Genomic DNA, 21,414 nt, shown 5'->3' with positions numbered 1-21,414 from the left:
TTAATAGCTGCTATTAAATCTAAGTCGGCCAATGATATTAGGTTAGCTAGGGTTAACTACAAGAAAGTACTCAAAGAGGCAAAAACCAACTGGGATGAACAGCGCTGGTTAGATTTATACCAAGCAAGTATTTCATCTAACCAACAAAAATTTTGGGAGGCTGTGAGATGGGGCGGGACTGGGGACTCGAAAGTACCTGTAAACCACGTGTCTGCAGAACAATGGGTCAAACATTACGCTACGCAGTTTAGTAACACGGTACGGATCTCCCACCCCTGGGAAGATGCCAGTGTTCAGACTGCGGTGCCTTTATTTGACCATATTGTCTTTACAGAATTAGATACCGTAGCTGCTCTTAAACAAGTCCAGAACGGTAAGGCCCCCGGTATGGACTGCGTCCCTGCGGACCTTTTTAAGTATGATCAGGTGCATTGGGTTCCGTACATAACCACCCTAGCTAATGCGATAGCTAGAGGGATGCGGATCCCATATTCATGGAAAGGGGCAGAGATCCTGCCCGTGTTTAAAAAAGGGGACAAAACTAATGCAGGAAACTACCGTCCAATTAGTCTTATTGATGCCCTTCAAAAGGTAGTGGCCAGAATGCTCTTAGGAAAAATCGACACTTGGATGACTGATGTTGACATTATCTCCCCAGCACAAGCTGGTTTTAGGGCTTACATCAGCACTGTAGACCAGATCCTAAGATTTGTTATGATCTATTGGAAAACTGTGTTCCTGAGAGGTGGCATGATATACGCTGCATTTGTGGACCTCAAATCAGCGTTTGATTTGGTCCCCAGAGGAAAGATGTGGGCTGCATTGAGAAAGATGGGTGTTCCACCTGCGCTCCTAGAACTTACCATCAGGATGCATGAGGGAAACTTTGCTAGAGTTAGGTGGGGTCGCCAGGTCACAGAAACCTTCCCTGTGACTCGTGGGGTGAGACAGGGCTGTGTCCTGGATCCTACCCTTTTTATACTTTTTATTAATCAAGTGGTTAAGTTTCTCTCAGAATTTCCTACTGATGCCCCATCTCTGGGTGGGAGTAAATTCCCCCTTTTAATATTTGCGGATGATACGCTTATATTGGCCAAAACCCAGAAGGGTCTGCAGGTAGCCATGGATAAATTTGTGGATTTCTGCAAAGAGAACGATCTAGAAATTAACATTACCAAAACCAAGTTTATGGTCTTCACGAAGAAAAAGCCACAGAGGGGCAATGTCATGATGAATGGGTCACGCGTGGAACAGGTTGAAGTTATGACCTATCTCGGTGTTACAATGGACTATAGATTACGCTGGAAAGAGCAAATAGCAGCGCTTAGCTTGAAACTAATGCGCTTGTCCGGCTGTCTGGTGAAGGAGCAGCGGAGCTCTTTGACCAAAAGGGTGTTGCCCGCCCTTAAAATATACAGTGCAAAAATGAGTTCTGCTATATTATATGGGGCGGATATTTGGGGTTGTGTAGACCTGGCTGTCCTTGACAGGATACAAAACAAATTCCTCCGAAATTTAGTTAGTCTTCCGCCATCAACACCAGCTCTACCACTTTTGATGGACATGGGGCTCCACTCATTTAAACATCAAGCACAGTATAGGTTGGTGGCGTTATGGCGACGAATTTGGTCTACACCGGAACTTGCCATGTACGCCCAAGAGCTTCAGGATGTTAGATCACAACAAGGGGCAGGCGAAATCCCTTGGTTCAAGTCAATCAGAAACACTCTTTCTGGAATGGGCCTTCCCCAGTTGTGGTCTGAGCCGGGCTCTCATATCTTTCCCTCTAAAAAAGATTTTAAATCTCTTTTTTGGTCTATGGTCAAGGATGAACACGTTGCTCTCTCAGAGAAATCGAACCTGACTGGTTTGTTTCTGCAACATAAAATAGTCCCCTACACCGAGTGTTTTTGGGATATAATTGTTAAAACCATAGATAGGAAACTTTACTTTCAGTTCCGTTTAGGTACATTGCCATTACGGGCCTTTACCAGTGGCTGGCAGAAGCCGGTGACCCCATTTTGTCCATGTTGCATTAACCATAAAGAAACAGTAGGTCATTTCTTGTTTGTTTGCAATGCCTATCATGAACCTCGACATAAGTGGCTAAAACCCATATGCAATAGATTAAAGACCCGGTCAAGCAGGGAAGCCCTACTCATCTTAAGAACTAACACCTCTGAATGTCTTTCAATCGGAATGGCCAAATTCCTAGGATGGGCTTGGTTATTAAGGTCTAGGATAGTTTATAATACACCGCCATGAACAACCTATTTAGTATGTTACATTTCAAGATTGTGTCTTTGTCCAGTATTGATGCTGTATCTTTTTAACTGAATTTGTATAATAACAATCTTCTTTCATCGTCTTTATGAATTCATTTGATTTAATTGAGGTTTTAACTAGGTTTTAATTAATTTTTAAATTGTATTGACTATGTAATACTGCTTTTTATCGTATGTTTGTAAATATTTTGTCTTTTATGAAGAATATTTGAAATAAAGACGTTAAAAACTGAAAAACTGAAACTGAAAGAGCGGGGATAAAGTCCAGCTTCCCTGCTTAACCAAATTGTGTGATTCAAGAGAAATATTTTTCACAGAGCCTCCTTTTTGTTAATTTTTTGGGGTGTTTGACTTAATAAATTGTGCTTGATTTAATAATTTATAATGTTGAGGAATATGGGCCAGATGTACGACCATGTTATTTTGGGAGTCGCAAATTCCGCTCAATTACGTGTCGCAATTTGCGACTCGCGAATGACATGTATAACAGTGTCAGAGACACTGTTAGCGATTCTCAATGGGGTCGTAAATTGCATGCCTCATGCATATTCATGAGGCACTCGCAATTAGCGACCCCATTGAGAATGGCTGGCCCTCCCAGGTATAGTGGCCTGCTGGGCTCAGCAGACTTCCATGTCTGAGACTGCTTTCAAATAAAGCTGTTTTTTTTTTAATGCAGCCCGTTTTCCTTAAAGGAAAACGTTATGCATTTAAAAAAAGAAAAATGAAACGTTTTCGATTCATTTTTTGAGCGCAGGTAGTGGTCCCTGGGACCACTGCCTGTCCTTAAAAAATATTTTGGGAGCCAATCACAAAGGGGAAGAGGTCTCCTGGGAACCCCTTCCCGTTTGCGAGTGGTTTACCACCCTTCTGTGAAGGGTGGTAAACTGCGAATGTTTTGCGACCACAATTATGGTCGCAAAACAGTAGGGAACGCCCCTTCCTAATAGCAAGGGGCAAATCCTATTTAGCGAGTTGCAAATAAATTGTGACTTGCTAAATAGGGTTTGTACATGGCCCTGTAGGTTTTTACAGGTGCAAATGGGTCGCAAACCCGTTTGCGCATGCAAAAACAGGTCGTACATCAGGTCCTATGTTAATTTGTTAGCTCGAAGACCTCTACCAAGGGGTGGATTCTCCCTTCACCACAGAGCAGCAGGGGCCTGTGTTACGGCGCTGCTCCCATGAAGGCACGTCTTCTGTGGCTTACTGCGCAGAAATAAGAACAAATAAATACACCGTGCCACCTTTGCCCATATGTGGGTAACTTTTACCCCCTACTCTCTCTCTCTCTCTCCTACGCCTGTCTACAAAGAGCATACCCTCTAAGATGGTACAGCCGCTCTCTCACCGTGAAGCGGTGACTTTTGAGGGAACGTTGATGCTAAGGGGTGTGGCCTGCGCCAGTAAAGTAACGCCTTCTGCCCTCTTCGTCCAATCATCTCTCCTGACACACCCAATGTGACGTGACGCGGGGAGGACTCCCTTCTAGCTGGGCCTGGCTGGGCGTGCGTGCTGACGTCACTCTCTGTCTGGGACAGGGCTGGACTTGCAGCACCAAGTCCTGCTTGAGTGTGTGGTGAACAGACAGCAGGGCTGGACCTGCAGCTCCCCCTGCGTCTACTGCAGCGCTACCAGCACAGACTGCAACTACTTCACTCTTAAAACTGCAACATCCCTGCAAGACTTCTGCCTGCATGGTTAAACTGCTGCTTTCTGGCATTCCTTTAAAACCACCGTATTTTCAAGAGCAGTATCCTAATTCAAGCATCACATTTGATTGTAGCAACTTTTCATAAAAATCAACTCAGCCTGGAAGCTGGGAACAAGCTGCAGTATTCTAGAACAAGCTTGAAGATGTCCTGCAATACCGTCCCTGCATAATATTCGACTTCATGCAGCATCTCTACGTAAGCTCCGGTAGTGCCTGCAAAGACCAACCTGCACCCGTCCTGCATTATATTTAACCGTACCTGCAGCATCCTGCATAAATAAGATTTCACGGTACCTGCACAGCAGAAGCTGCAGCGTCTCTGCGTCAGATTCAAACTTGCCTGTACATCTCAAGCTGCAACAGAACTGCACATGCTCCAGCGTTACCAGCACAGCTCTTTGCGGAGCAACGGTGCACCAACTGTGACTTTACCTGCACTCCTCGAGCTTTGGCGCCCTCCGCCGCAGCTTAACTCCGTCTGCACAGCTCTGCCTGCAGCATCTTTGCACAGTTTCCAGCTCTGCCTGCAATCACTGCATACGGTTAAACTGCCTGCAACAGCCCTGCCCAGGCCACAGTGAAGCACAGGCAGCCCCGGGCTGCATCTTTCCTGCAGACACCACTGCACACCGACCCTCCATCTCTCCAGCACAGCTCAGCCTGCACAGCCCGGGCTGTGCCCTCTGCACAGACTGCCTGTCTGCCCGATGCTGGAGCTCAGCTTTCAGTGTCCTGTCCTGGGGGCTATGGGAGAGCACCCCAAGAGTAAGTGCCTGACGCTCCCTCCTGCCTTTAGCCGCTGTTATTGTTTCCTGGGCGAGTTAAACTTGTTTTGCCGATGTTTTCTTTATTCAGAGCTGCCTCCCTGCTTTACAGCGCATGGACGAGCTTTTTCATTCCAAACATCGCATTTCAAGGACGCGCTTTTGTGCATTTTTTTTTAGGGCAAAGATGCGCTCTCCGCTCATTGTTTTCTGACTTTTTTTGTTGTTAGCACTTCTCTTGGCACCTATTGGTGTGTATCAAGCAGACCGAAAACGCCCCAAGTTTCCAAATGTGCGGGGTCGGTTGTGTATACCACAGCGGTCCCTCTTCCCCCTTTCTACTCAAATAGCTTCTTACCGCTGTCGTGATTTACTGGGCACAGGGCGGAGGGGTGCCCTCGGATCATGCCATGTGGCATCTGAGTTGGTGGTGTCTAGCAGAGTTTTCATGCTCCCGACTCATGTCACACGCAGGGTGACTACCTACTTTGGGGGGGGGGGGGACTTCTGATAGCTTCCATGTCTGTATTAAGGGAGGGGGCAGCAGGCACCACTTGGGGTGCATTTGGGAACTTTGACTGTATTTCTTCGGGTGTGTGTGTGTGTGTGTAGCCTTGCTGCAAGGATGAAAGCTCGCGATGTTTTCTTTGCAATCTGAACATGGGACCAGGGCTTCTTTGGGGTGTACCTGTGACCGGTTCTGATTTAATGAAGATTTTGGAGTAGTGGCTTACACACACGCACGTGGGTGGCGTGGGATGGGGCGGGGGTAGTCGCTGACCTGCTCTGACGAGGTGAGAGCTTTGTCCGGTGTCTGACCTCTTTTGCTGAAGTTGTAAAGGGGTTGCCCGGGGTCTGACCTGAGTTTTGGTCAAAGGAGTCTTACTAATGGGGGGTTGAGGCTAGGGGGGGTAGGCTGGGGCCGGATGTGGATTACTGAAGAAGCGGTGGTTTGCCGGGGTGGGGGAGGGGGTCTTGTGGTATGATGGCTGGGTTCTGACCAGTCTCACAGATGAAGAGGGCTGGGTGTGAGTTGGAATTTCCTGGGGGCTCAGCTCCATAACTTCAGGTGTGTGAGGCTGGTCAGTATCGTTGAGATGGGAGGGGGGGGCGCTACCTCACAAGCTGCATTTGTGTGTATCCGGAGTGTCTGGCGTCTGACCCTGGCGTCGTTGTGTGACAAGCGCGGGGCTTGCCATTACATACCCATCCCGGTCTCTAGATGTGAGAGTCGCGGGGATACCCACGGCTTTGCCAGTCTGTCTGATGACGTGGAGGGGTCGGGGGAAGTGGAGCTGTCCGGTGTCTGGCCTGTCTTGCTGAAGACATAGTGGCTTTCCTGAGCAGAGCTGGAGTGTGTGGTCCGGCCAGTCTTACGGAGGGTGAGTTGTGGGTGGGGTGCAGTTGCTTGGAGGTCTCCCCACTTCTGATCCAGATATGGATGGTCCGGGCCGGGTCAGACCCTTCTACCTCTAGTGTCTGTTGTTTGTGGACGCTCGCTTGCTCTGGGTATCTGTAGTAGAGGGGGTGGTAGACGGTCCGCATGTGTGCATGGAGGGTAGGGGGAGCCCGGGTCAGACTCTCGGCTTTAAGTGTACGGGGGAGGGGGGCTCTCGCTCCAGGTGAGGGAGAGCGGCCGGGGTCTGACCTCTCTGTTCCTTCCCCCTAGAGAAGCCCGCCCTGGCCCTGTGCGTCGGCTGTGGCAGTCAGATCCACGACCCGTTCATCATGCGCGTGTCCCCGGACCTGGAGTGGCACGCAGCCTGCCTCAAGTGCGCCGAGTGCAGCCAGTACCTGGACGAGACGTGCACGTGCTTCGTGCGGGACGGGAAGACCTACTGTAAGAGGGACTACATCAGGTGAAGCGCCGCTCCGTGCGCGAGCTGTTCTGCGCCGCGTGGGTCTGTCATGCAACCTCGCGCCTCCTCCCGCAGCACGCGCGCTGCGCTGGCCCCTCTCCACAGTACACGCGCTGCACGGGTCCCTCTCCACAGCACCTGCGCTGCGCGGGTCTGTCATGCAACCACGCGCCCCCTCCACGCAGCATGCGCGCGGGACCCTCTCCACAGCACCTGCGCTGCGTGGGTCTGTCATGCAACCTCGCGCCTCCTCCCGCAGCACGCGCGCTGCGCTGGCCCCTCTCCACAGTACACGCGCTGCACGGGTTCCTCTCCACAGCACCTGCGCTGCGCGGGTCTGTCATGCAACCACGCGCCCCCTCCACGCAGCATGCGCGCGGGACCCTCTCCACAGCACCTGCGCTGCGTGGGTCTGTCATGCAACCTCGCGCCTCCTCCCGCAGCACGCGCGCTGCGCGGGCCCCTCTCCACAGTACACGCGCAGCACGGGCCCCTCTCCACACCACCTGCGCTGCGCGGGTCTTTCAGAACAACCCCCACAGCCACGCTGCGCAGAATGCGCGGACCCCTCTGCACACCCCTTCACGATAACCCCCTCATGGCCCTCTCCACAGCACCTGCGCTGCGCGTGGTCGGCTGTACATACAGTTCCACACACAGCCACATCAACACAACTGCTGCACAATCCCAGACACACACACCTTTTGTGGGGCTCCATCTGCACATCTCCTTTCCACAAACCCCTGCCACACACCCCATACACAGAGGCCTTTGAAAGGATGTCTCTAAACTGTCCCCCACTCAGCGCGGCCCGAACAACGTCGGACAAAGCACCCCGCCTGTGAAGCTCTTTGCACACCCCCGCATACGCCCGCTCCACAGACCTCTCTGCACAGAGCCTTCTGCACAACACAGTGCACAGCTTCACAATCCCACCCCAGTATGAACTCTACTGCAGTCTCCTGTACACAACCCTTTCTACAAAGACACACACCTGTCTGCAAACCTCCTTACACAGGGCCCAGGCCGCACGCCTCTCCTCACAGACCCACCAGCACAGCTCCTGCTGTAGAGCTCCCCACAGACCATCAGACGGAGACGCCGTGCTAGGTCCCTGCGCTGATGCCCCTCTTCACAGTCCCGCTGCATAGACACCCTGTAGAGCCCTTTGCACGCCGCCCCGGCTCTGTAGCAGACGCCGACGAGCCCAGCCGCCTCTCTCTGCACGACCTCCTCTCAAATCCCCTCTCTGCCAACCCACTCTCTGTGAGGATGCCTGTCACACTTCTGTGTCTAATCGTTTAGATAACACACATGAACATCTTTCTCCAGTGTTTGTCTTGTGGTTTGTACAATGGCGTGCCTGTCCTGTGATGAGTGCAGTGGTCTGTGTGGCCTGTGATGTTTACATCCTGTGATGTGTGTGTCCTGTTGTAGATGGTTTGGTATGCGCGCCCTTTGGTTTGTGACTCTTTTCATGCGGTGTGTGGCTAGGCCTGCATGTCCTGGGGCGCGTGTCCGGCCTGCATGTCCTGTGGTGTGTGGATCGATCTGGGTGACCTGTGGTGTGTAGATGGGCCTGCGTGTCCTGTGGTGCGTGGATCGGCCTGCGTACCCTGTGGTGCGTGGATCGACCTGCGTGTCCTGTATTGTGTGAATAGGCCTGCGTGTCCTGTGATGTGTGGATCGGTTTGCGTGTACTGTAGTGTGTGGATCGGCCTACGTGTCCTGTAGTGCGTGTCCTGTGGTCCGGCCTGCGTGTCCTGTGGTGTGTGAATAGGCCTGCGTGTCTTGTAGTGTGTGGATCGGTTTGCGTGTCCTGTGGTGTGTGGATCGGCCTGCGTGTCCTGTGGTGTGTGGATCGGCCTGCGTGTCCTGTGGTGTGAGGTCCGGCCTGCGTGTCCTGTAGTGCGTGTCCGGGCTGCAAGTCCCTCCGATGTGCTGTGGCCTGCATGTAGTGTGTCTGTTGCACCTTCTTTTCCAAGTGAACGCCAACACCGGAGTCCCGGCCGGGTCGCAAATGTTTGGGTGGCCACCTGTAATGTACAGTTAAAAATATGTGAGATACGCGGCCATTTTCTGCAGGGCCATATTAGCATGACAACACTAAAATTCAGCGCGAGCCCTTTGGCGCAAGGAGCCTGCTCTCAGCAGTAAAACTCACGGGTAATTCATTAATGAATCTAATCTACATATTGTTTTTATTTGCATTAAAATGCAAAGGGTAGCCTAGGCATATTGCGCAGTTGTAAAACAATCAAACTAACGTTTCAAATAAGTATTTTCTTTTTTGGTTAGCAAAAGCGTAAGATTGGAATAAAAGCTTTCTATATTCATGTGGAAAACTATCGGCAGATAAGGGGTTTTATCGTAGCGATCCTTTTGGGGCTAATGGTTAAAAGAGAGTCCGTTTTTTAAAAAGCAACTGTTTTCCCATAGTAGGAAGAAGGGTTACTAGCAGGACAGCTGAAAGTGTTTTATATTTTAGGTAAATATTACGCCATGTTGAAGGGGTGACACGATCTGATGTCCTCTCTCTGCGCAGTTTATGCGTTATTACTCGTTCTAGACTCCCACACATTTGTTTCGAAAGACAACTGCACTCCCAATTAGTCACCCAAGCTTATTTGTTGTTAATAACAATATTTACTGATATAGCGCTTCAGAACGAATTCTCTCGTATCTGAGCGCTGTAAACGGCAGGTGTTAGTATTGGCCGGTCATAAAAAGACTTGCGCCTGTTCTAATTGCTCGTAATTATTTGCTGCACTACTAATCTCATTAGTATTTCTGAGTTTATAGTTGCATCAGTAAATCTGTGCAGTTTACACTCCAGTCAGGTTGGCTGTATGAATATGTCGCGCGCACGGTATTATCGTTTGTCCGCGCGCCTGCGGGCACACGCATTTGGGTTGTGTACATCTCTCTCGCATTCGTGGCGAGCTGTGGACACCCCCTCATCGCTAGCGCCAGCCCCCCTCCGTCTCCCCAATTAGTTGGACATCGAACGTGTATTGAAGAAGTGTGGTATTCATTTTAAGCAAAGCCAGATTGGCTATTTTACGCCACAGTCACGCATCATATCTCGCGAGAGATAAGTATCTCCAGGGTGTATATTTAATAGTACTGAACGACTCGCCCGGAGGGTCTGGAGTGGGGGGAGGGGGCGACTTACTTTTAAACAAGGGGGGGGTCTGAGAGCCGCCTCGGTCACCTAAAATCAACTTTAAACTCGACCTGTTTTAAAACTTGTGAGAGACCAACATAGGCACCCCGGCACTCACTGATATTGTGGTCAGAAGAGCCGATCTCCCCGGTGCGGAGTTGCACTTTCAATACCATTAAAATTGCACTTTTGTTATAAAGTGTTATTAGATTTTTTTTGTTCGATGCTACTCAGATTAAACCTCAGTTGATTCAATTCTTGGAAGTCGCAATACCCCAAGACTAACGTACGCTGCAGAACAACATTATATTCGTAAAATTAAATGTAAATTGTAGTGGTTTCTGTGCAGTGTGTGCTCGTGCGTAGCGTTCAGATTAGAAGATCGTAGTTTATGTACAAATACCTGTGCGTGTGAGGCGTCCCTCACATCTAATATCACATTAAAATACTGCACTAAAGCATAAGCCCAATTTGTTTAATACAGTTAAAATGCTCATCTGCATGGGTTCACCCAATCAGAGTTGAAATGCTGAGCTTGTGCACTACTGCATTACACACGCAGTCTTAAAAATACAATTCTGCATTAGAATGATGCCGTATACGCTAGATACAAATACACAATACGCAAACCACGATTGGCCAAACAGAGAAAATATGAGTGTATTCAAAGTGTCGTAATTCAAAGACCACTTATGGTTTTTCACTGTTTATTTTCCTTAAAACGGTATTAGACCAGTCACGCGCAAATGAAAATTAAAGGTGTTGGTGTTCTGCATCGCTACCGTCGAAATGAAAATACATTTAATTCGCATGTCCCCTCGGCTTGGCAATATACCGGAATAAAAATTACGCGCTGAATAAAGACTCCAGTTAGATTCTCGGGATTAAAATTAACGTGTCTATTGAACGAAGAACTAGTGTGAATATGAATGCATTGCTTACCTTTTAGGAAAGGGACGCACACACACACACACACTGTTATTTTACCCAGTTTATAACTAAAATTCTAAAAACGTTACCCGCAATATTTGCGTGTGTTCTTTGGCGCACTGTTAATACAACAACAAGACACCGGGCTCTGAATATGACAGTTAAACCGCATAGTTTATTGGGTGGAATTGCCTTGGTACAACCGATATGAATATTTGATGAGTTTATAGTTACATTAAAGGTGGAGAAAAGTGGACTGTTGTTTACAGTGCGGTATTTACGGGAGTTCTCCTTGCTGAGCGTGTCGCCAACAACGCAATACATTCATATAGTTCTGTGAGATTTTGTCTAACTGCAGTGTTGTGCAGCGCTCCTTTCTGTTCAATTTGTGACTAACTTAGTATTTTTGTAGTCGTCCTGTGTTGCGAGTGGGGGTGATTGTAGTATTTTTGCACATTTCACTTTGTGTTGTCAGTGTGTAGCTAATTGTGCATTATTTTTACAGAGAACCCGCTTGTGTTGCGAGTTTGGAATGCAGTATATTTGTAGTTGCTCTGTGTGTTGTGTGTATCTACCAGTGCGTTATTTCTGTAGTTGCTGTTTGTGTTCATTGTGTGTCTAACATGCCATTCTTTTTGCAGAATCCATGTATATTGAGTGTGTATCTCACAGTCCAGTATTATTCAAAGTTGCTCTCTAGATTGCCTCTTTGCGGATAACGGTGTGATCTTTTTGCTGAGCTCCTCTTGTGTTGTGCTGTTGTGTGCCTTATAGTGCAGTCACTGTGTTTGTAGAGTTCCTCTCTATGTTTTGAGTGTGTGGATAGGTGTGCAGTATGCCTGTAGAATCCCTCTCCGTTTGGCGAGTGCGCGCAAACAGAGCAGTACTTTTGCAACAATCCGAGCAGTATTTTTCGAGTTCCTGTCTGTGTTGTGGACGTGTATACGAGAGTGCAGTCTATCTGTGGAATCGCGCAGTGTGGCGATGGGGACGTCCTGGGGACGTGCGTTGGGTTTTGCGCTGGTGAGATGATAAGATGGAACACACGGTGGGCAGTTGTCTGCAGCGCCCTGTAAGCCCCCCGCCCCTCAGTCACCCCAACACCTGTCACTGTGTTGCCTTGTGTGCAACTTGCCACAGTGCGCGTAATGGTGCCTGGGCATTGCTGGGACACCGCGCTCCCAGGTGGGCAATATTCAGTGCCAGTCCTGAACAGGAGGTGCACTGTCTGGGGGCGTGAGGGCGTAAAGAGACGCTGTCTGTCCTCAGGGTATACCGGGCAGTGCAAGGACACAACTAGATCTGTCCAGCCAGCAGTAGCAGTTCGAAGAGTTTTGCCACACCGGCCCAGGCCCCTGACATGCAGCTCCGACTCCCCCTCTCCCAGGCTCCTCGGGGTGAGGTGCACTCACTGCGACCTGGGGTTCACCAGGAATGACATGAGATTGGAGTAGTGATATGTGGGTTTCACCACGGGGGCCCAGGACCCTGGCATCCACCCCTGAACCTCCCCCCCCCCCCCTCCTTTCCCGGGCTATCCAGGGCGAAATGAGCGCAGAGTAGCCTGGTGTGTCCCAGTAGTGGCAGGGAGGTTGGTGTACTGGTGTGTGAGTTGTTTTTTCACTCTAGCCCGACCTCCTGACCCCTCTCTCTGCTCTTCAGCGTGCTCGTAGTGGCGACTGTGCTTCTCCTGCACAGATGGCGGTGTGTGCCTGTGCCGTCGACACTCTGACCTCTGACGCTCATCCCTTCGCCCCCCTCTCACAGGCTCCTAGCCTAGGGGTCAAGTGCACACAGCACTGGCTGACAGACATTATCCGGTAGTGGAGGCGGCGTTGCGTGGGATGTTGTCGTCACCCTGGTCGCTGACACTCATCCCCGAGGCCTGCTACTTGCCGTGAGGGCTCTGTGGTGTGAGTGCTTGTCCTTCTGGCCCATCACACTCACTCTTCCTTCCTCCCTCCCCTCCCAGGCTCCTCAGGGTGAGGTGCGCTCCCTCAGTGAGGCTTGTTACTTGCAGTGAGGGCGCTGCGGTGTGAGTGCTTGTCCCCCTGGCCCATCACACTCACATATTCTCCACTCCGTACTCCCAGGCTCCTGAGGGAGGCTTGTTACTTGCAGTGAGGGCGCTGTGCTGTGTGAGGTGTGTGGTTGTCACTCTGCCCCGCTGACACTCACTCATCCGCACCCCACCCCTCCCCGGCTCCTCGGGGTGAGGTGCACTTCCTCAGGTCTGTTACTTACAGTAAGGGCGCTGTGTGCGGTGTGTGGTTATCACTCTGTCCCAGACAATTCCCCTCCCTCAAGACTCCTCGGGGTGAAGTGCACTCCATGAGTGGGGCCTGTTACTAGCAGTGAGTGCGTGGTGGTGTATGAGGTGTGTACTTGTCCTTCTGGCCCCTGATACCCATCCCTTCTCCGCCCCTCTCCTCCCAGGCTCTTCGGGGTGAGGTGTTACTGGAGTTGAGGACGCTGTGGTGTGTGAGGTGTGTGGTTGTCTTGTCACTCTGCCCCCCCCTCCCCCACATTCACTCATCCTTTCCCAGGTTCTCGGGGTGTGGTGCACTCCATGAGGGAGGCCTGTTACTAGCAGTGAGGGCGCTGTGGTGTATGAGGTGTGCGCTGTGGTGTGTGAGGTGTGTACTTGCCCCTCTGGCCCCTGACACTCATCCCTTCTCCCCTCTCTCCTCCCAGGCTCTTCGGGGTGAAGTGTTACAGGCATTGAGGGCGCTGTGGTGTGTGAGGTGTGCGCTGTGGTGTGTGAGGTGAGCGCTGTGGTATATGTGTTGTGCTTGCCCCCGACACTCATCCCTTCTCCCTTCTCTCCTCCCAGGCTCTTCGGGGTGAAGTGTTACAGGCATTGAGGGCGCTGTGGTGTGTGAGGTGAGCGCTGTGGTGTCTGAGGTGTGCACTATGTTATATGTGGTGTGCTTGCCCCTCTGGCCCCTGACACTCATCCCTTCTCCCCTCTCTCCTCCCAGGCTCCTCAGGGTGAAGTGGTACAGGCATTGAGGGCGCTGTGGTGTGTGAGGTGTGCGCTGTGGTGTGTGAGGTGAGCGCTTTGGTGTATGTGGTGTGCTTGCCCCTCTGGCCCCCTACACTCATCCCTTCTCCCGTCTCTCCTCCCAGGCTCTTCGGGGTGAAGTGTTACAGGCATTGAGGGCGCTGTGGTGTGTGAGTTGAGCGCTGTGGTGTATGAGGTGTGCGTTATGGTATATGTGGTGTGCTTGCCCATATGGCCCCTGACACTCATCCCTTCTCCCATCTCTCCTCCCAGGCTCCTCGGGGAGAAGTGTTACAGGCATTGAGGGCGCTGTGGTGTGTGAGGTGTGCGCTGTGGTGTGTGAGGTGAGCGCTTTGGTGTATGTGGTGTGCTTGCCCCTCTGGCCCCCGACACTCATCCCTTCTCCCCTCTCTCCTCCCAGGCTCTTCGGGATGAAGTGTTACAGGCATTGAGGGCGCTGTGGTGTGTGATGTGAGCGCTGTGGTATGTGAGGTGTGCGCTGTGGTATGTGAGGTGTGCGCTATGGTATATGTGGCGTGCTTGCCCCTCTGGCCCCCGACACTCATCCCTTCTCCTCTCTCCCCCCAGACTCTTCGGGGTGAGGTGTTACAGGCACTGAGGGTGCTGTGGTGTGTGAGGTGTGCGCTGTGGTGTGTGAGGTGTGGTGCGTGCGGTGTGCTTGCCCCTCTGGCCCCCGACACTCATCCCTTCTCCTCTCTCCCCCCAGACTCTTCGGGGTGAGGTGTTACAGGCACTGAGGGTGCTGTGGTGTGTGAGGTGTGCGCTGTGGTGTGTGAGGTGTGGTGCGTGCGGTAGGCTTGCCCCTCTGGCCCCTGACACTCATCCCTTCTCCTCTTTCCCCCCAGGCTCTTCGGGGTGAAGTGCGCGCAGTGCGGCCTGGGATTCTCCAGCAGTGACCTGGTGATGCGGGCCCGCGAGCGCGTCTACCACATGGAGTGCTTCCGGTGCTCGCTCTGCAGCCGCCAGCTGCTCCCCGGCGACGAGTTCTGCCTGCGGGAGCACGAGCTGCTGTGCCGGGCCGAGCACGGCCTCCTGGAGCGGGGGCAGGCCGAGAGCCCGCCCAGCCCCAGCAGCCCGGGGCCCCTGCAGGGCGGCAGGGCCCTGCACCTTACAGGTAAGACCGAGCTCTGCGCGCGAGCCTGCACCGTCTGCAATGCACCCAACCCGACCGTTAGGCAAGCATCACACGGAGGGCGCCATGCACCGCCTACCACATGCACAGGACAGTGTGCAGCGCCATGCACCGCACACAGCATGCACAATGCACTACAACACATCCCGAGACAACCCACAGATTAACCGCATCGTGCATTGTACAACATGCAAGTTGCCCTGCACTGCTTCATGCAAAGACACATAAACGTCTGCAAAGTACTCTGCCTGGTCCGCAGTGTACCCGGTATAACATGCACATCCTGCCCTGCACCACACGAAAACAGCACCTCTCTCTGCCCCATACCAACCATGCTGAGTGTCTGCGACGGGCCCTCTGTCTGCATTGCACAGCCCCCTACATTATACACACACTGCACTCACTGCATGTACAGCACACTGTACTGCAGCCTGCACTGCACCATTCATATAATGTTCAATGCCGTGCACTAATCCAGGGCAAGGGCCTTGCATCTCTACGACAGACAGTACAGCGTACAAAACCTTTAAGTGTACCCTGTGCACAACACCTCTCGCTGTATGCACTGATCCATGCAGCGCACGCAGCTGGGACTGCATCATTGCATCTATACTCAAATGCACCTTTGTCTCAAATCAACTACAAAACTTAAAGAGAGCAGCCGCCGTGTATCTGAAATGTCAGCTTGTGTTTCCGATGACCTTTGAAGCCAAAGGTCGAGTGCTTTGTAAGAGTCACTAGACATTATTATTTTGGGGAAAAACATTTTTGGGGTTCGGAATACTTGAATGTAACAATTTATTGGAATCCCATCTTTTACAAAACATATTGAAATATATTAAGATTCGTAACATCATTCTCATGAGCAGCGGGTTTTGAAACCACTGCTGTAAGAATAGTCCCAAATAAAGTGTAACTGGTGCACTTTTTGAGTTGCCCCATTCTCCCCCGGGGGGGGGGGCGCGCTCTGATGGTTGCTTTCATGAGTTCTATAGCAGGTGCTCCCTGTGTTTTAGTCACAGTACGACAACTTTGAGGCATATAAATGTATTGTTTGGAATGTATTTTAGATACAGACCATGGCTATTTTTACATCTTTAAAATGTGCTTGAGGTATACTCACTTCATGAATTAAATCAATAAGCGCTGCACTTAAATTTGATGCTCATTGATGTAAATATCAATACACGTTTAGCATAATTATAAAACAGTGTAATCAATGTCATTTTATCTGAACATGCATCGAAAGCACACATGTACACACACATTTATATATTGAAAGAGATATGGATTTTTAGGTTTATAAAGTAGAATGTTTTACTACATATTATGTATGTAGCTGTGGTATTTACATGTATTGATTTAGTAAGGCATTTAAACATAGATATATCTATATCTGTAACTATATCTGAATCCCTTAATTTAAATGTATATATCTGTATCTAGATGTGTATCTATATTCTTAATATCACAGAAAATAAATGTAGCCCAATAACGCTTGTTATTTGGATTAAGGGTACTGAAAAGCACATAAGCACATATGTATTATTGTAGTGCAAAAGTCAAATTCTGATTTATTACATAGTACACCCTAAATGACTTTAGAAACAGTTTCTTATTGCCTGGCTTATTCCATGTTACGGTGACTTTACAGAGGAAGGCAACTGGGTGCCTACTCTTAAGGACAGTTTATATAACTTCTGAACTGCAGTTCGGTTTAATAACTTTGTTACTTCTATACGTGAAAAAATAGCTTAGCTCAGAGGTTCTTAACTGGTGGCCCGTGGACCCCTGAAAGTCCGCATCTGTTTACAACGTTAAATATATTTAGCAGATTATTAGTATGTACACACAAAAAAGAAAAATGTAAAATGAAAAATGTAAACGATCAGTGAAGGTTTTGGAAATCAGAGACTAAACAGTGAGATGAATATACCCCGCGTGATTCGTGGGAGCAGTAGGAGTCCAGCAAACAGAAGCTAGGATGAAGGATTGGTAACCTCAAATGAAGGCTGACAAGCACTGACAAAAAGAAAAAAAAAGAGAGCGAGGATTGGGAGTTAAAAAGCTAAATTAATAGGCTAGAGCATCGCATAGCACTTCGTCATGTAGAGTTGAAATAAAATATTGAATGTTACAACTTTCTCACTAAAATTAAACTTCTATTTTTTTTTTATATTTTGTGTTTGAGATGTAAAAAAATATGTTGGAAGTTTGTGTACTGGTGTATTCTTGTTGCTGTATGTTTTTTAACGTTTAAATCGTAGAGATTGCTCAGGCAGGGTCGCCGGCTTCCAGATGTGATTCGGTGGGGTCCACAGACACCAGAAGGTTAAGAACCGCGGGTCTGTCATGATTGATAACAGCAACTCATTGTTGTGGGAGTGATTGAGGCTTTGTGTGTCGACAGTCATGGCTTCCCTCCAGACCTAGCAATGGTAATAAATAGCATATTTCAGACTAGGTACAATACATACATATATATGAAGCTATTCATAGTTATTTCTTACTTGGGTATTTTGTTTATTTGTAATATTAGCATGTATGTTGACAGCAGTCAATTTATAAGTAAATATTCTATCAATAGATATATATTTACTTACAAACGAGTTTTAACAAAAGCATACATTATCCTGCATCGCAGTCCCTAAAAGCATTGACCGAATGTTGTGAGCAGCATTTAAACATAAGACAGGAGAGTAGCTAGTCAAATATTAGTGTGCAAACATGTGTGTACACACACACACTATTACAGAACTTTACAAATCTGTTGTACATTATAATATCTTTGACTGGTGTTAGATAAAAGTGAGATATTTAAGCAACTTACTTTTCTGGAGGTAATTTAAAATTGGGTGAACTTTGGCAAAGCGTTTCAGAAGTGATTCCAGAGGTAAGATGTTGAATTCCCTCTGGCATTTGGGAAGTTAAACTGACTATAGTGGTCCTATAGCAGGTCAGCGCTATACCCCAATGACTATTCTGTATGCTTCTGATGGGGCGTTTGTGGCCTCGCCCAGCTTCTCCTTGGCGGCCTGTGAATGTGTTATTCTCCATGTCAGGGACAGTCTCTTTAGTACCCCTACTCCTGCAGCCCCCATTCTGTGTTTGATGCACCCCAATCCCTCTGTCCCGCTCTCACACAACACCACCTCACACTGCCTCACTCTGCCACAGGGATTGTGTATGGACCCATGCTTTCCAGGTGTTTTGTTAGCGATGCACTAAAAAACCAAGGCGCATACTGGATGCATCGTGCCAAATACAACACGTAAGGCGTGCTACACCTCAAGCTGCAGGCTTTTACTATAAAAGTGACCTATCTGTAATACAATTAGTTATTGGTTTACAGTGATGGGCTGTTCATACGAGGGAGTGGCTGCTTGGACAAACAGTTGACGCGCGCACACTACATATCCACAGACACATACATAAACTTTTAATTCACACACACACATACAATTACTATAGTATTAAATTAACTGTCAAGGTGGCTCAGTGATTTAAAATGCTCGCTGGTCACAAGTTGGAGCTATGGCTTGGCCACCTCTGCCTCTCGCTGCTTCCGAGGCCTGTAAATTAAGTACCATTGAGATAGTAGACGACGGTACTAGGCGATATGTAACCCAGGCCATTATTACAAACATACACATCTATGCACTTTTATTACATATACTTTTAATATAGATGAGCAGATATCAGTACTTATATGTACAATTACTTTAGGCACATAGATGTGTGCAACACACACGCAGCATAATTTTTTTTATTTTTATTTAAATAGGAATACATGGTAACACAAAACACACAGAAACAAGACATTTACATAGGTATAAATTTTGATAGTGTACACGTATGTGTGCTGTTAACACACAAGTATTTTTCTATGTGCAATGCACTGTAATAACCATACGGGGAGGTACATTTATATAGTATTCATCTATACATAAAGACAGACGTAATAAAAGTACATATACAGAAATTCTTTAATATGTATACCAACACATACAACATTTGTATTGTAATTGTATTTATATTTTTAACTACACCAGTAATCTATCTCTCCCTCTCCATATTGCCATTTCACTTTACACAACAAATTTTAAATATTCCTAGCTATTGCGGCCGAAATTTACAATGAAAATTGGGATGGTGAATTCTTCGTGGCTGGGACGATAGTTTACTGAACCTCCCAAATGGGTCATGTGTTAAAGGGAAGGCTTAACCCAGTGAGCTCCCGCTGACACCATATTACCCCCTGAATCCCCATCACCAGCCCTCATAGTCCAAGAAACTAACCCTCACAGGGCCTCAAAACGAGCCCTTCAGCCCCACAACACCAATACCCACATTTGCCCAACACTTGCCCCCCACTGCCCCACAACCCTACCTACCCAAGTATCACACTAGCCGCGCAGAACCTCAAAATACACCTCACAGCCAACAACACTGTCCGCATGGCCCAGCAACACGCCATCTCGCAGCCTCACAACAGTAGAACTCAGTGAAACCACATCACTTGAGGTTACAGCCCAACACAACTAGGTCTCATACTAGCCCCCGAGCCCAACTGAACTAGTCTCCAGAGCCCTAAAACAACTAGCCACATCAGTCCCTTAATATTATACTGCCAACATCCTGACACTGTCCACGCAACACTAGCCCTGACAGCAACAGGAGACATGTCCCTCTGGCTCCCAACACTGGACTTCAGAAGCCACAATACTAGCTCTCCCAGTTCCTCTACAGCTGCACAATATCTGTAGGCACATCTGGTCAGTTATTGATTAGACAGAGTATGCAAATAGTCTGCGTTCTTAGTATTTCTGGTCATTTTAAGAACATTGAGTACATTTCTCAAAACCCCCACTGTGCAGGTTTAGTTCTCAGTCCCTGTATCCCTCCCCCTATTTGCTGACAATTAAGTGGTGCCTCTGAAGCAGAGCCTGCTGGGCACGTGCAGAGGTGGAGTCTGGGAACAGTACTTCCACCCAGCCCAGCCCTGTATTTCCCCACAGCCAGACCAATGAGCCGCCAATAAATTCAGTACAATACTCCAATACATGATACCCAAGGGTTACCTAAGTAAATGCCTAGAATACACAAACTATTATATTCTCTAGAGTTGTGTTAATTTCAGTATTCAGACATTTTCAAAGTCCATGTTGTTTTTATGCCCGGTCTCTCGCTCGGTGGCATGCATGGGCATATTTTGTTTCCCTCTCTGCTGTCGATGGCAGGTCTCCTGGGGGAGACACAGGTTTTCTTATTGAGTTTTACTGGAAAAAAAGTATTCCTTCCCTGCAGAATATGAAGAATGTCTTTTTAGGTGGGGCAGTGGTGGAGAAACTGTCTCTCAAGTGTTTTTTTATCCCCCCTGGAACACGCTAATGATGGTTTCTATAAGTTTTGGGTTTGTGGTATGAACTTTGTTGGCCAGTTTCTGTTTCCATCCTGTGCCACCCAGTTTGCCTTTGGTCAGTGTTTGCCTGTGATTTTGGTATTCGACCACATTGAGATATTCTACAAGCTAAGTTTAGTCCAAGTAATCTAACAGTCTAGTTTGTTGTACTGCACTAAGGGCGTATTCCTGCACACTGGGCCCTTCTTCTTCAAGGCGTTTTCTAAGTAGGTTAGGCACCTCTTCTCCTCTTGTTGGGGGATTTAAGGGTACCTCGGATTAAGATTGCCTTTATATGAGTTAGTTCCTATCTCTTTGCCAGAGTTACTGGTTTGGTGTTTCAACTTCTGCGGGAATGCAGTATTTGCGCCACTTTCCTTGATGTGGTGCATGGACTTTAAAATGTCCCACGGGTTCTCGTATGCACCCATGACCTGGACGGATATGTGTGCAGAACTCGAGGTTCCAAGCTTGTGTAGGAGCTTTGTCCCGTTCGCCATACTCTTTTTTTTTTTAGGTCTGACTACAGACAAATTTGCTAACTTGCCAGCCTAATGTAATCAAAATAATGTATAAATAAAATATATATATATAGATATAAATAGAGGGGCTTTCGGTCACCCACCTTCATCCAATGGTCTGTACGGCCTTCATCCACATTTTGCTTCGACCCACAGCAGCATACAGTGTGGGGCAATGGGCCAGGCTGCTTCAGACATTGACTCTCCTACACTACGATTGATGGATTTTCACTCTACTCTTCTGCTTAAAAAAATTCACTTCAAAGTCATGGCTGGTGGTCAATACTTTGCCATTGATTTCTCCTGTGCATGCTTTATCATTTTCAATCCTTTTAGTCATCTTTGTTGTTTAAACTATGCTTTGAGATTACAGAAATTAAAAGCCAACAGTACCCTTTGTTTGTATCGCAAAGAATCATACTTTCCTCTGATGTGCATTACAACGTAAACGTTTTTTAAAATATATGTTCCAAGTACGCTTTCCTCCCAGGAAGCATCAGAACTATTCTATGCAATGGTTATTTGTTATATTTAAAAATCATATTGCAAGCATATGCCCACCATATTTAGGCAGCATGTTTTCTTTTTTTCCCATCCTTTTATTTTTCTGGCTTACA

At 48.4% G+C, this 21,414-nt stretch overlaps 1 protein-coding gene across 3 annotated transcripts in view; it reads left to right on the top strand.

The window, feature by feature from the left end:
* The first annotated feature begins 3,847 nt into the window (after positions 1 to 3,847).
* ISL2 (ISL LIM homeobox 2) overlaps positions 3,848 to 21,414 on the top strand; it is a 119,789-nt gene continuing 102,222 nt past the window's right edge. Inside the window, exons 1-3 of one of the 3 annotated variants that reach the window (XM_085643689.1) lie at positions 3,848 to 4,764; positions 6,433 to 6,622; positions 14,589 to 14,857. In XM_085643689.1, the coding sequence (XP_085499815.1) occupies positions 4,707 to 4,764; positions 6,433 to 6,622; positions 14,589 to 14,857 (517 nt within the window). In that variant the 5' untranslated portion in view covers positions 3,848 to 4,706. Of the gene's footprint in view, positions 4,765 to 5,788; positions 5,833 to 5,935; positions 6,146 to 6,432; positions 6,623 to 14,588; positions 14,858 to 21,414 lie in introns of those variants that run through there. The other 2 variants (XM_085643691.1, XM_085643690.1) reach the window with 2 other exon arrangements.

This window comes from Triturus cristatus, chromosome 3_1, assembly GCF_964204655.1.
Source record: "Triturus cristatus chromosome 3_1, aTriCri1.1, whole genome shotgun sequence".
Classification (NCBI taxonomy): domain Eukaryota; kingdom Metazoa; phylum Chordata; class Amphibia; order Caudata; family Salamandridae; genus Triturus; species Triturus cristatus.
This window is presented reverse-complemented; position numbering and strand designations above follow the sequence as displayed.